General features: G+C 43.2%; 1 protein-coding gene across 1 annotated transcript in view; it reads left to right on the top strand.

The window, feature by feature from the left end:
• The window catches only part of MLH3 (mutL homolog 3), a 325229-nt gene that overhangs the window by 78664 nt on the left and 230598 nt on the right, over positions 1-15967 (top strand). Inside the window, exons 3-4 of the mRNA XM_086937507.1 lie at positions 12166-12264; positions 14167-14252. Coding sequence (XP_086793633.1) covers positions 12166-12264; positions 14167-14252 — 185 coding nt within the window. The remainder of the gene's footprint in view (positions 1-12165; positions 12265-14166; positions 14253-15967) is intronic.

Below are 15967 nucleotides of genomic sequence, written 5' to 3'. Positions count from 1 at the left end.
GCCCCGTTCACTGCTCCTGCCCCGTTCACTGCTCCTGCCCCGTTCACTGCTCCTGCCCCGTTCACTGCTCCTGCCCCGTTCACTGCTCCTGCCCCGTTCACTGCTCCTGCCCCGTTCACTGCTCCTGCCCCGTTCACTGCTCCTGCCCCGTTCACTGCTCCTGCCCCGTTCACTGCTCCTTCCCCGTTCACTGCTCCTGCCCCGTTCACTGCTCCTGCCACGTTCACTTCTCTTATCTGTTCACTGCCCCTATCCGTTCACTGGTCCTGCCGATTACCGCTCCTGCCTATGCCTAATCACCGCTCCTGCCCCTTCACTTCTCCTGCCCCATCACTTCTCCTGCCCCATCACTTCTCCTGTTCCCGTCACCTCTCCAGTCCCGTCACTGCTCCTGACACGTCAACTCTCCTGCCCTGCCACTTCTCCTAGCCGTTACTTCTCCTGCCCGGTCACCTCTCCTGCCCTAGTACCTTTCCTTTCCTGTCGCTCCTGTTGCCTCCTCTGTCCGGTCACTGCTCCTGTCCAATTCACTCTGTGTACAACATTAACAAATTTCACATGGTGTCAAGTTCCCCACATACTCTGTCTGGGGAAAGCTCCTCTGTAATCACCAACTCCAATCTCACTGGCACTTGGTATGCTAAAGGCAGAGGGGGGCTCATTGTCATTCCAAAGGGGGTAATCAGCCTCAATCGGAATGACAATGGGCCTGCCCTTGGTCTGTGTGAGCTCAGGGGGGGGCTGAGTTCCCAGAGAAGTGCGACCAGCCCCTGGAATCTAATGAAAAAAGTTAGCGTTTTTAAGTCGGATTATTCTTGCCGTCCTGGGAGGCTTTTTTAAAAGTAAGAAGTAGGGGAACGGACTGAAATAATTTTTAGAAGTAGGGGCACGCCGTGCCCTCCCTTTCTCGCCCACTTCTACCACTGTGGCCAACACAAGCAAATAATGAGTGAAATCGCCTGAGCAAGACCCAAGCACGAAAAGGCAGGAGAATCAGATACAGTGCACCAATAAAAACCCCGTATTTCTAAATGGCACAACAACAAACAAATGGCAATTCATGGGTATGCCAAAAGCTGATAGAGGAGATAACAGGGCTTGCAGACAGCGCATGGGCGCTGCCTAGGCTTGACCTAAAAATGCTACTTGTAAGGGAAACCCCGGCACGCTCAACACCCGCCTAAGAGCCCAATTGTTGGACTATGCCCGGTGCATGCTTCCCCAGGCACGCCTCAACTTACCACGTTCCCTTGCGACAATGACCTCAAAATAGGGTGACCGGATTTTGAGAAGCAAAAACCGGGACAGGCCAGACATAATAGTAGGACTAAAGCCTTTAGTCTTACTTCTGTATCTGGCCAGTCCCGGTTTTTGCATAGCCTTGTAAATATGTAGACACACATACATACACACACACAAGGCTTCCTTGGAAAACCAAGGAAAACGGAGAGCCCCCTAAGCCGACATCCTGGGACGATAAGCGCTGAACAAACTGCACGGACGTGAGTAAACTGATTCTCATGGCTGCCGGAGGGCAACCAGGTTCCAGGTAAGCTTGCCGGTGTGGTCTGTTGGTGCTTTTCAGGTTCCCCCAGGTGGCTGATGGGAGAGGTAGTCCTGTAGGTCTTCGGAGTTACAGGCAGTGGGTGTCAAAGACAATTTAGTTTCCGCAATGATCGCCGAGGATTGGGTTAAGGAGCGTGAGGATGCAGCACTTGACATCTTCAGCGACAAGGATAACAGCGCCGGATTGCAATCTACGAGTGGAACTGCACAACCCTTGGCAGCAGGGAGTGATCTGAAAAAACTACTGGGCGAATTGGAGAAACTATGACAACATTAGGTGGCCAAATGGTGGGAATGCACATCACTAAAGAGATATTTAGATGTGGGCCGCATACCTAGGGGACTGAGAATTTTAGTAGCCCTAACCTACGAGAACCCAGATCCTGCCATGCTACAAGAATGGGCTGACAACTGCTCCCAGTCATCACGAAACCTATTGCAGATATTATTCAAGTTCGCCACAACTCCTAGAGAAAAAATACTGGCCAGAATAGATGAGATATGCAAATAACTTGACAATAAAGCTAATCAGGATGATGTTAAAAAAGGACTAACAGATATAAAGACTCGTGTATTGAAATATGAGCAAACAATAAAAAAGGAAAGCCAACATGTTCCAACGTGATAGAAATGACTACCTGTGTGCCAGAAGCTACTCTTTTTCAAGGAAGTTTGAAAACATACGTCGCCAGCAATTGTCAGCAACAGGCAGTGGCCAACAGGGATACAATGAACCCAGCGAATCTGACCTCTGTTCCGAAATTGAATCAGACCCAGAAGGAACGGGGAGCGGGAGTCAAACGCGTAAAGTCCCAACAGCTATCCAAGAGTTTTTTTTTTTACACGTGGAACGCCTGATGAGCCTACGCCCAAGACTCCCACGACAGGAGCAAGCCCCAAACAGGACTCCAAATCAAGGAGCAGAAGGAGGAAAAACAGGCGAAGGGGCAGGTGCAGCACAAAGAACAGAAAAAAAACAACCTACAGATGGAACAGAAGGAGATGAATGACACGACAGGGACAGAAAACACAGTCATAAACCTAACAACCATGGCTCTAACACAAAAAGAACAAACCCTTGCGCTTGGCTTATCGTTTTGCAGGGTAACAAACTTTGACTATACACAAACTAGGATAGACATGCATCAGTTCATACGTAGATTGAAATTGCGTAAACGCTTTTTTAACATGCAAGAGAAAACTAAAGAAGGAGCGAATGAGAACATAGCCTCCATAAAAATAAACACTCTGAATGTAGCGGATATGTCATTTTTTAGAGATATGGCTGAATTAGACATTGATGAGGAGATTGGGATCATGAACACTGGTGAAGCGGCAGCCTGGTCAGGTATGAACATTTACACAACTATCCCCACTTCATTCCAACCTAAATCTGTTTTCACTCCGCTAATGCCCAAAGAGAACATCGACATTTTTGCAGACAAAGTTATTAAAGATCTCAAAGAGTTGGCAATTGAAAGCAGCAATGACTTCATGAAATCCAAACACAACCATAGAACAGAGTATTCGGCAGTCATGCAAAAAATAAAAGATTGCACGGATATAGTACGGTGGTCTGACAAAGGGGGTAACGTGGTCCTCTGGCCCCTGGAAATGTATAACATAGAGGCAATGATGCAACTACAAGACAAGAACTGTTACACCCGCATCAGCGCTACTAACATTGTCAGTATCCAAGAAAGATACCATTGATGTCTGTACGATTGGAGCGGAGCAGGGCTCATCTCGAGAAATGAGTTTGAATTCATGAAGAACAATTACCCGGTAACACCACAACTCTACCTGATCCCAAAGGTTCATAAGAATGCGGAATGTCCACCAGGCAGACCAATTATATCAGCCATTGGAGGGCTATTAAAAAATACAAGCAAGTTCATTTACTTTTTTCTCCAACTATTTGTTCAAGCTCTACCTGCATATACAAGAGACACTGGGGACTTTCTAGCTAAAATCTTTGACTGTAATTGGCATGATGACTAAGGGCCATATGTATGAAGCTAATTAGCATTCGCAAAGGCCGAAATTCAGCGAATTTCGGCCTTTGTGAATGCTAATTTGCCAAATGGTATGTATCAAACATGTTTGATGCAAAATAAGGAATAGCAAAATTTGCAATTCCTTATTTTGCGATTGCACTTAAGGAATCGCAAATTTTGCGATTCCTTAAATGCAATGTATCAAACAAAAAATATTCAAAAAATGCCATTAAGGATTCGCAAATTACCACCAACTTCTAGTTGGTGGTAATTTGCGAATTCTTTTCAAAAAGCTTTTTTACAAAAAACAAAAGGTGCAATATGACGCCCATACATGCCCTTAGGGCATGTATGTGCGCCATATGCCCCCAAATGTCTTTTTCAGGGGTGCAGCAGGGTGTTCTTGAGACACCCCTGCACCCTTGAAGAAATTCCTAATTTGCGATTAGCTAATTGCTAATCGCAAATTGCACCTTCATTCCTATGGGCCTCCTGGCCCATGGAAATGAATGGGTAATTTGCGATTAGCAAATTTGCTAATCCCGTGTCATAACAACTAGGATGTAAACGGGCAGAGCATATGTAAAACAATGATTTCCATTTTTATATATAATTTGCTTTGCTTGGTGTAAATTTGTGCTAATTTAACACATTTAATGTGTACATACTGTATTTAGTAAGAGGTGGACCATTGAGTAGAAGAAACACTGTATGTTACACCATGACATGCACTTTTTCCAACGTATGCAAGTCTTCTATGTCTTTTGTTACGAGTTGGTGTTATGACAATTCACTTTTGTTTGTACCAAGAGAGTAAAGTATAAGAATGCAGTTTTACCGTAGTGTTGACAGATGTTGTGAGCAAGGTGGACTCGTCCGCCGAAACGCGTCAAGGTCCTTCACTTATGGGATAAAACTTCTCTTTGAAATCACTGCATCCCACAGAGTCAGCGCCTGTTTGTAAATTTGATATTCAGGATTGGAAAGAGTGTATATATATATATATATATATATATATATATATATATATATATATATATATATATATATATATATATATATATGTGTATATATATGTGTATATATATGTGTAAGTCATGGCGGTGGTGTTTGGGCGAGTTATGAAATAAAAGGAATATTTGCACGAAATCTGGGTCTGCATCGTCTCTTTGGATTCGAGTCCTCTGTGCTGGAGGCGAAATCAGGAAGTTTGTTTACCGGATTGACTTCCCCGGTAACTGCGTGACCCCTCCCTTGGAGTTTGGGCTGTACGGCAGGAAGTGGTTGGCTTCGGGACTGCGGCTGCAGCGGAAGTTGGTTTTGATCCTTGGCTAGAAGGATCCATGATTGCCCCCGTCGAGCGAGAGGAGTGTCCCTGGAGCAAGGTGGACGCAAGTTGGAGGATCGGTTTCCGGTTTCTAGCAGCAGAAGCGGAACGGAACAGGGAGCTCGCATCAGACGGTGAGGGAGTAGTGCGTCAATTCCATATATACTATTTCCGCGGATATTTACGCTGCGGGTAGTATATACATTTGCCCCAAGTTTGTATGACACCATGTCCGCCGACATGTTACGTACCCGAGAGGCGGCTGCCTCTGACTTATTTGCTGATGCCCCACTGGGGGCTGAAGTTTCCGATAACAACATACCTTCCAAAACTGACTCGTCAACCAATCTGCGTGAGCTATATAAAAAACTGGAAAAGTTAATGAAAGCAGAACAAGCTAAGTGGTGGGAGCACCGCTCCCTCAGTCGCTACTTGGAGGTGGGACGTATACCGCGGGGGCTACGAATAATGCTGGCCCCCAGCTATGAAAATCCCGACCCAAACATGCTGGCCGACTGGGCAGAAATCAACCTCGACTTCTCAAAGAGACTAGTGGTGTTGCTGGTAAAATACGCTGAAAGCGACAGACTAAAGTTACAGAGTCAAATTGAAAGAATCAATGAGGAGATTGCAAAATTGGAATCAGTGCCAAATGTTTCATTAACATCCACCACAGTGGTGCACAGATTTTGGGAAGATATGTTGGCACGCCTGGCCAGTGAGGAAGAAATAATTAAGAAACGAAAAAGTTTCAAGTTCCAAAGGGATCGATGAGACTATGAAAACGGGCAGGTGTTTACATTTGCCAAGAGGTATAACTCGGTCAAGAGCAAGAAACAACAGACTCAAACACAGAAACAGGCGACAACGCAACCACTAGCACCCAATGAATTATTGACTGCAGCAAGTAGCTCTATGGCTGGCTCTTCAACTGACCTTAGCTCAGCAATTGAGAGTGGATCTGATAACGAGATTTCACGTATGCAGAGAGCGGGTTTTCAGAAACTCACCTTGGCGCAGGAGGTGGACTGTATGAGCCAGGACAGACGACAAACACTGCTCTCCAGGGCTCAAAATGCACAAAGTGTGCAAACAACAAGTCAAGGAACTACAGGAGGTGGGAACACCGGCAATGTCACAAACAGCGGTACAGTTCCCAAAAAGCGTTACACCAAGAAGACAAAAAAACAATGGAATCAATAATGGAATTATCTACTACACAGGGGAAATCCCAAACCATTATAAATTTGACGGATGTGCAACTCACAGAAAATGAAATATCTGTCCTATCATTGGGCTTGTCTTTCTGTCCCAAAGGCAACTTTAATTATGCTGACTGTCGAGTAGATATGTTTAAATTTGTGAGAAAAATCAAACTTAAAAAGTTCCATCTACTCCAGGGAAGCACAAAGAACAAAACCACAATCATGGATACAGGTGAGGAAATACCAGATATTGCAGTTCAAGACATTGGCCTCATGCAAAATTTATATCAGTTACGTGAAGAGGGAAATGTCACGGATGATGCTTTGAGTCAAATGCCAACAACTACAACTCAAAGACCTCTAACAGCGTTTAAGGCAAAATCTAAATTCTGCCCAATCATGATCCGGGACAATGTGGACATCTTCCATGACAAGGTGACACAGGAATTGAAAACCCTTCACAAAAAACAGAATGAAATAAAAAAGAGATATACGGCCAAGGACAATGCCTATTTCAAACTTATGGCCAAGCTCAATAAGAACAATGAGGTTGTGGTACGTCAATCAGACAAAGGGGACAACATTGTCCTCTGGCCTCGGAAAATGTACTGTGAGGAGGCAGAATGACAGTTGGCCGATAAAAACTGTTACAGGCGTTGTGATTTGAGCGTGGTAAGAGCATCATGGGACAAATTTTACTCCTGCTTGATGGCCTGGAGAAGTGCGGGGCTACTGTCAGCAGATGAGTATAAATTTCTGAAAAACGATAATCCCATAATACCGGTACTGTACCTAATACCTAAAGTCCATAAGAACATTTTGAAACCACCTGGCAGGCCTATAATTTCTGCTTGTGGTAGCCTGATGGAGAATGCCAGTAAGTACGTGGATCATTTTTTGCAGGACTGTGTACGAACATTGCCTTCCTTTATATTAGATACAGGTGACCTATTGAGGAAGCTGGAAAATGTGACATGGAGTGAAGACATGGTGCTCATCTCTATGGACGTGTCGTCACTGTATACTAGTATACATCATAGGGACGGTTTAAAAGCTGTAGATTATTTCCTTCAGAAACGTCCCATGTGCTACATGGAACATAACAGGATGTTAATAACAATCATTACCATGTGTCTGGAAAATAATTACTTCCTTTTTTCCAAACAGATATACCAACAAATCAGGGGCGTAGCTATGGGGGCTTGTTTTTCCCCTAGCTACGCCTGTCTGCACATGGGTCTATGGGAAAGACAGACACTTCTGGATGTAGATCTTTCATTTATTAACAGTCATGTAGCACATATGTTCAGGTATATTGATGACCTACTGTTTATTTGGCGAGGGACTGAGAGTGAAGCACAGGATTTTGTGAACTCGCTCAATGTTAATGACATGAATTTACAGTTCACTAGCTACATCAGCAAATCCTCGGTCATGTTCCTTGATGTGGAGATTTTTGTGTGTGAGAATTCTCTTAACACCAGATTACATAGGAAAAGCACGGCGGGAAATTCAGTGCTACATGCAGACAGTAACCATCCGGACCACTTGATCCGCAGCATCCCTTACGGGGAGATGTTGCGGATCAGGAGAATCTGCAGTAGGGAGACTGGTTGCCTTAAAGCACAGCAGGAATGCAGATTAAGGTTCATTGAAAGGGGTTACAGCCCCAAGGTCATTGATAGTGCGACCAGAAGGGCCAATGCGCAAAGCAGAGCACAGGCATTGGTAACCAGAGACAGAATCGTAGACATTCCCATTGATGAGCAGCCCATGAGACTCATTCTTACTTTTAGTGATCATCACCAGGCCATCAGGAGGATTATCACTAGGAATTGGCTTCTAATTAAGAACGATCCAGTCTTAGGGGAGAAACTTTCGCGTTCCCCCAATCTGACTTTCAGAAAAGCCAACTCCATGGGTAACACCTTGGTCTCTAGTAGTCCGGAAATCAAATCCTCCTCAGATTGGTTAACTAAAAGTAAGGGCTTCATCAAATGTGCAACGTGCAAGGCATGTAAGCAGGGCATTAATAAGACTGAGTACCACAGCCCATTCCATAGTACACCGAGGAAAATTGATAAAAAGCTTACATGCAAATCAGAATATGTAGTCTACGTATTAGAGTGCCCTTGCGGATTGAAATACGTAGGGAGCACCAGACCCCAGTGTCATAAGAGAATTCTCCAACACCTACGGGCCATCAAAAATGGTGATGAATCATACCCCGTGGCTCGTCACTTTTCTGCAGTTCACGCAAAAAACTCTGACCTGTTGAAGTATTACATTATTGATTGCATTTTACCCTTGAGACGTGGTGGTGACAGAAACGCTAAATTAAGAAGGTTGGAAACGAAATATATTCTTGAGATGGACACTAAGAGCCCTAATGGGTTGAATTCAACAGAAGATTTTTATACGTTTTTGTAAATCAATATATGATGTTCAAAGTGATTTTAAAACTGTAAATATCTTCTTGTGTCCATCTACTAGGAATAAGTCTTTGGCCGTTTGAGTAATTAATCAATTTTAATCATTTCACATTGTTTAATAATATGTTTATTTCTCACAATTTCCTTGGTGTTCAGGGTGGTTAATACACTGTTTTTATATTAAGTTAATGGATGTATAGGAATATGCCCACTGGGGCTGTATTTAAGAGAAAGTATTCTATTGTTCTTGCTTTGGCAGAGGCTAACTACAATCCTCGAATATATGATTTTTCCACGATTACAAGTTCCACGCATGGCATTACCACGCGAATTTTACATCGCAAGTGGCTTTACCACGCTGGAATTTACAACGAAGGATTATACCACGAGTAGAAACGTCTTACCTGCAGGTCTTTCTCCAGCAGCCCTTACTTCCATCCACCATGGAAACAAGCGTCAAAACACGTCTTCCAAAATAAAAAAAGGACTGCTTTTTTGACGTACACTGCACGTCTTTGGGGGAGGCTCTTTCCTTTTACTTCATAAATACTAAAGAGCGTTTTTTTAATTTATGTAACTCGCTCCATAATTGTTGTTATTTTTTGGGGGGAGACCCCCACAAACCCCCCAGGGTTGTAGGCGGCTTGCTGTGTTAACTATGCTGGCCGTGGGGTCCGTTGGTCACGGGTACACGGTGGTTCTATCTTAGGCCGCCTCCTATTTAGATCGGCGTAGATGACTTTATGAGGTGCATTGCACTTGTTTACTGCTCAATAAAAAAGATTTAATACAAAAAGGTAAAAGAAACGTGCCAGCAAAGTAGTCCCTTCTGCGCGTGTCTGCGTTGTGCTGTGGGCGTGTGCTGGCGTGTGGTACGTTCCGCCCTTCATGCCATATCTCATATCGTGTGCTGGGGGCGGGAGCGTGTGCGAGATTACGGGGGAAAAAAAAGGGAGCGTTGTGCCCAATATTCCAATGTTTTTTCTACCCAGGTTCTGTACATTCCAGCTCCAGGTGCCCACCCTGCTCCCCTTAAATACCCCGGCACCCCATAATCATAACCCACCCTTACTCCTTAAAATACCCCAACACCCTTTAACACTAACCCATCTTAACCCTATAAATATACCCTGTACCCCAAAACCCAAACCTATCCCTAAACTCTAAAATTACCACTGTACCCGAAAACCCAAACCTACCCCTGAACCCTAAAAATACCCCTGTACCCCAAAACCCAAACCCACCCCTGAACCCTAAAATACCCCTGTACCCCACAACCCAAACCTAGCCCTGAACCATAAAAATAACCCTGTACCCCAAAACCCAAACCTACCACTGAACCCTAAAATACCCCTGTACCCCAAAACCCAAACCTATCCATAAACCCTAAAAATACCCCTGTACCCCAAAACCAAAACCTACCCCTGAACCCTATAAATACCCCTGTACCTCAAAACCCAAACATACCCCTGAACCCTAAAAATACCCCTGTACCCCAAAACCCAAACCTACCCCTGAACCCTAAAATACCCCTGTGCCCCCAAACCTATCCCATAACCCTTAAAATACCCCTGTACCCCAAAACCCAAACCTAGCCCTGAACCCTAAAAATACCCCTGTACCCCAAAACCCAAACCTAGCCCTGAACCCCTAAAATACCCCTGTACCTCAAAACCCAAACCTATACCTGAACCCTAAAAATACCCCTATACCCCAAAACCCAAACCTAGCCCTGAACCCTAAAAATACCCCTGTACCCCATAACCCAAAACTATATCTGAACCATTAAAATACCCAAACACCCCAAAACATATACCTCAGTACCCCAAAACATATACCCCTATACCCATACTTGCCTTATCCAAACATTTTTAAAATTATGCTTTTACCATTCATGCATTTACAACGAATTTCGTTGTAAATGTATGCGTGGTAAAAGCATATAAAATGTAATGCCATGCGTTATAATGGCATTGCGGAGTCATGGTACTTTCGTAATGAAAGTATGCAGAGTGATGGTATGCGGAAAGAAATTTGCGGAATAATGGGTGTTTACCCTCCCCCGTAAGTACATTGGTGGCACGGCGGCCCACATCTCCAGCAACATACTCATGTTTTTTCACCACCAATTGGAAAAATGCACAGGTCTCTCATTGATGCCCAGCACCGACATACACTTTTAGACACACCTCCCACCACAAGATCTAGAATTGCGAACTTTAGAGATGGGGAGCTACGTTAGAATCTCGGCATCAGCTCAACATCCTGTGATTCCAGGCAAATCGCTTTGTCTCCCCGTGCCTACCACAAATCAATGTGTTCTTCTGTAATGTAAATTGTGCTCATGCCATGTTGTCGAGTTCGCGCTATATAATATTGCAAGGAAAATAAAGTAGGGAAACTCGAGTTCACACACTACTGAACGCGCACTCTTAAGTGCATCAGCAGTGCACTGTGAATCGGAGCGTTTCACAGGCCTGTCACAGATAAGAAATGCTATCAAAATGAAATCCTACAAAACAATATACTACAAAACAATATACTACTGGCCGGCAGCAATTCATACCCGGACGTCGGGACGGGCTGCTAGTGAGCAATAAAGATGCCTTTAAATCTTGTTCTCTGGTCACAATTGCTCTGCTTTCAGAGACGGAGGTCAAGTAGGTTGCTGTTAGGTCGAGGACATTTTTTAAGGTACTAGTCTTGCAGGACTAGTACCATTTTTGGGATTTTTCGAGCCCTGTATTGGGTAGGAGGGATGTTTTTAGGGTTTAGGGATGGGCAAGGGTATACAGTGTGATAAGAGTGTTTTTAGGATTTGGGGTGGGTAATGGGTATAGGATGGTATGGGTGTTAGGCATTAGGGGTGGCTAGTGGTGATAAGGGTATTGGCTGGTAAGGGTGTTTTTAGTGTTTAGGGCTAGGTATGGGTATAGGGTGGTAAGGGTGTTCTTAGGCTTTAGGGATGGATGAGGGTATTGGGTGGTAAAGGTGTTTTCAGGGTTATGTGGTGGGTAAGGGTGTTAGGTGATGAGGTTGTTTTTAGGGTTTAGGGTGGGTAAGGGTTTTGGGTGGTAAGGGTGCTTTTAGAGTTTAGGCGTGGGTAGGGGTATAAGGTGGTAAGGGTGTTTTTAGGGTTTAGGGTGGTAAGGTTACAAAAAAGGGGGTTCCCCCATAAATAAAAAAATATTATTAGAATTTTAAAAAAGTGGGGCTCCCCCAATTAAGATAAAATGTGTGTGTGTATATATATATAGATGTGTGTGTATATTTTAGTACGAGTTTCAGTTACTATACATATACTTACCTTCTGTTGTAAAGGCATGTGTGATAAAGGCTTGCAGTGTAAAGGCGATGGGTGATAAATGAATGCATTGTAAATGCATGATTTATGTCCTACAGCTATGTAGTACATTTGTCAAAAAGTGTCAGATGTCCCTTCTGTCCTATTAACAGTGTATATATGACAATGGCATACACATAGTGGACAGGACATATGTTTCTTCTTGGTGATTGTCCCACTCCGCCAAAATAAAGCCCTAAGTTTGTGTATATGTCATCCAAGCCATTAATGCGTATGCAGCCACATATTCCTCCTGTGCCCTTATCCATGCTCTTCTGCTGTTTCTTGTGCCTAGGGTTCCAGCATTGGTGTCACCCCTTTAGGAGCGAGCTGCTTCTCCCCTTTCTTCCTAGACCCAGAGAGGAGAGGAATAGTGCAGCTCGGCAGCCTGCAGGTAGGACAGTTGAGGAATATGATTAGTAAATGAGATGCATAAATAGGACAACATTGTATTTTATAGGTAAGTGTTAATAGAAATATGGCTTTTGTTGCCTTTTAGTAGGAGGGGTTTACAGGTGCCAGGGTGAATTCTTCAAGGAACCTATATTTGACATGTTCATCATTCACACCTTGTCAGTGTATTCTTTTACTTACCAAGTTACAAGGGGATGGTGTGGTTGCACATAAACACACCTGGTTTATTTTTCTTTAATGCTTGGCACCAGTGAGGCGAGGCAGGTTTGGCATTTTCTATTGAAACCTATCCTCACCATGATGACACTTGCAGCCTCATACAGTGGCAGACGTGTTTCAATTTTGTTAATCTAGCATTATAGCCACTTAGCATGGAAAGGCCTCCAGTTGCTAAGCAGGTAAAATTGTTAGCCAGCAAGTGTCTGCATATCCATCCTTTGGAAAGATCGCCTTCGCTGTGTCTGGCAACCAGGCTCGGAACCCCAATAGTCCGGGAGCAACTGGATAGCGTTTCTGCGCTGTCGGGTTACCTGTCCACGCACCAATCATTCAATCATCTTTCTACGGGTTCCCTGGTATCTACAGAAAGGTAATTCACTCTTAATGGCTGTTTTCTCTCTAGCTACTGTTTAGTTCTTTTATGTGGCCGACATGTCTCCTTTACATGTGCTCTGTTCTTGATCACATTCTTATCACTCTGATGCCCCCTGATGCTGTTCCTTCTTTAAAATTCTATTTCCACGAATCTCTGTAGTAAAACCTCTTGTTGCGTCTGTCCGTCCCCACCCATGTAGGCATATTAGGCATTCACCATGTTGAGGCCACTTTTTTCCTTCTTGCTGGTTTAGGTTATGTTACACGTATAGTACAAACTGAATAGTCTATTGACAGTAATGAGGGGATTCTATAAGCAGATGAGGAAGAAGAGAGATAGATTGCCTGAGGAACATTGCAAAAAATGTAATGGTGACAGTAGTTGGCAAATAGCAATAATTTTAGTTTATGAATAGGTAGACTGCTTTGTATATGATCTTCTAGCACATACTATTCCTAACGCCATCCCCACCGAGCTGGGGCCTCTGCTCACCACCTCACTGATCTCTCTCGTCAATAGATATATTTTGCACTGTGCAGAGAATCTATATTGAAATGTCAGATGAGTGGGATATGGTTTGGGTGCAGACACTCCTTGCATTTCCCAAAGAGTTGGGGACAATGGGAAACCTTTTGGAACTTGTCCAAGATCCCTACCCATGTAGTTGAAGTAAAGGCCCAGCATGTTGTCTGTTTAGTCTACAGGGGCCAGATAACCACTGGTGTCCGGCTTGCCAGGTGTTTTCCATATGCGCTAATCATGACGTACGAGATTGCACAGCAGGGAAGATAATGGTGTATGGAGGCCATTTGAAGACAAAACAACGGTCTGGTTGTCCACAGAATCTGCCACAGTGCTTGATGCATTGGAGCTAGTGCATTTTGCTTGATAGGTGGTTGAAGTATCAGGTTGTGAAGCGCAGAATGCTGGAGTGAAAAGACTTTATTGTAAGTGGAATGTGTACACTGGTTTTGCAGTATCTCGGAAAACAGAAGTAGGAGAGCTTTGTTTTAACCGTGTGTACCATATTCAGAAAATGCGGTCACAGCCGCATGTTTGTAGTATCTGGGGAAACGGAAGTAGGAAATATTTGTTTCAAACGTGGGCACCACATGCAGAAAATGCTGTTGCATACAGCCACATGCTTGAGCCCTACCTCATGCCTCACTTTTCACCACACGCTAGGTTTGTTTTTAATCAATCTTGGCATCTTAGACCTGCTCCATATGTGCTTTCCCTGTCAATCTTGAGTTCTCTCACATCTCTTGTCACTCTTTTTTCTCATAGATGCACCAGATGCCACAGGTGATGGGGAGTCTGTCGAATTGTTGTTCTCAGAATGGGAAAATCCAGTCTTTGCTCGTTGTCCTCAGGTCTGTATGAATAAAAGACCGTGTGTCTGATACTGGGTCTCATAAAAGGTGTACACTTCACTTGGCATGTTGGCATAGCGACCGCTTTCCAAGGGAGTAGATTAATGTGGAAGGTTTATTCCACTGGCTAACTGTTCAAGCATGGTAAATTCCATGGTAAATTTTAAATTCCATGCATTTGTATGTTGTTGGAATTTGCAGTCGCACTTAACGTCTGTGGGTGGTTTCTAACGTCCTCAATATTAAAATGTTGCTTCATTTGTTATTGTTTTATGTTGCTGGAGTGTGATTATGGTTACATGTATTCCTTTGGTTTACAGGTGAGGTAGGCTGGCTAATGTGGTGTACTGTAGGTTTACCTTGTTTCATATTTAGGAGCTTGATTGTGTGACGTTGTAACCAATACATATAGAATGTGGCCTGGTGTGTTCCCTTGATCTCTCCAATGAATCTGTGTTTAGCCAATGCATCCTCTCCTCTAGATCATCTTTTATAATGTGATGTTAATTGATCTCTTCTTTGAACTATATGCACAAGGCATTATATGTTTTGAGCTCTTCCGTTGATATGCACATAGTTTGTGTTAACTGATCTTTTCCTTTGAATTTTTTTTTAAGTCCAGTGATTTGATTTAAAATTTGTCATAGGTATATTTTTATAGTATTCTATTTGGCATGAACTTTTGCTGTGAATTGTTCATGTAATATGTAATATGTGAGGTGGCTATATATTTGATTGTTTAAAATTTTTTTTTTTTAATTTCATCCGCTTGACAAGTGTGTAATTTGTGGATCACATCTCCCCTTTTCCTATGTCCCAATTCCTTCATTGCTATGAAAAGGAAGTCCTCCTGGAGGGTGGTACTGGATACCAGCTCCCCATATGCATTAAAAGCTTCTGAGTCTAAAATGTAGACGCATGAGAGTTGGTGGTTCCTCCAACCCCGTAACTTTTGCCAATCACCTATTTCCTGCACTACAGCGCCAAATTCACGGGAGTCTCCATTAAACTCGTAAACATAGAACCTGTCTACCTCGGTCTAGGATACTGGAATACTTTTTTTTAAGACCACTGCCCCTTCCCAAATAAATATTTCATTTAATTTTAAAAACAGATGTATATCTAAAATAACATCTTTTGTGTTGTTTTAGTATATAACTAGTTTGAATTAAAAACCAAGCTGTTGCAAGCAAGTAGACTGCAAAGCCCACGCAGTTCTTTCTTTTTTGTAAGAAAAGAATGCTGGGAATGGGGTTATCCTCGCATTAGCGCAGTTAAGTGAGTTAATTTTTCCACTTTAAAGAGCCAACTTCTTGAACACTGGGCCTTTGGCACCTCATCAATTTTTTCATTAAAATGCTTTTATTGAGCTTTTTTTTTATCCTTCAATCGATGTCCAATGCTTTGTTTTTATTTTAAATCGCTCTGTTGGTGAGGTTTATGCTTTTTGTGGATTGTTTTCCTTAACATTGTTCTTGCGGATCTTTTTTTTTTAAACTGTATTTTATTCGTTTTCATATAACAACTGAAAAAGCAAACAAAGACACATGCAGTCCAAAAGATTAGTTTCACTTACATTATCCCAACAATTACGAAATAAAAGCTGTTATGGACACAAGATCGCTTCTTGTAACATGTGCAATAGCCTAAGCGGCTGTAGGAGAGTGGGGTCTGCAATCCTATGGGCACCCCCGATTTTTGCTTTTTGCTTCAAC

The sequence above is a fragment of the Lissotriton vulgaris genome, chromosome 9, assembly GCF_964263255.1.
Source record: "Lissotriton vulgaris chromosome 9, aLisVul1.2, whole genome shotgun sequence".
NCBI lineage: Eukaryota > Metazoa > Chordata > Amphibia > Caudata > Salamandridae > Lissotriton > Lissotriton vulgaris.
This window is presented reverse-complemented; position numbering and strand designations above follow the sequence as displayed.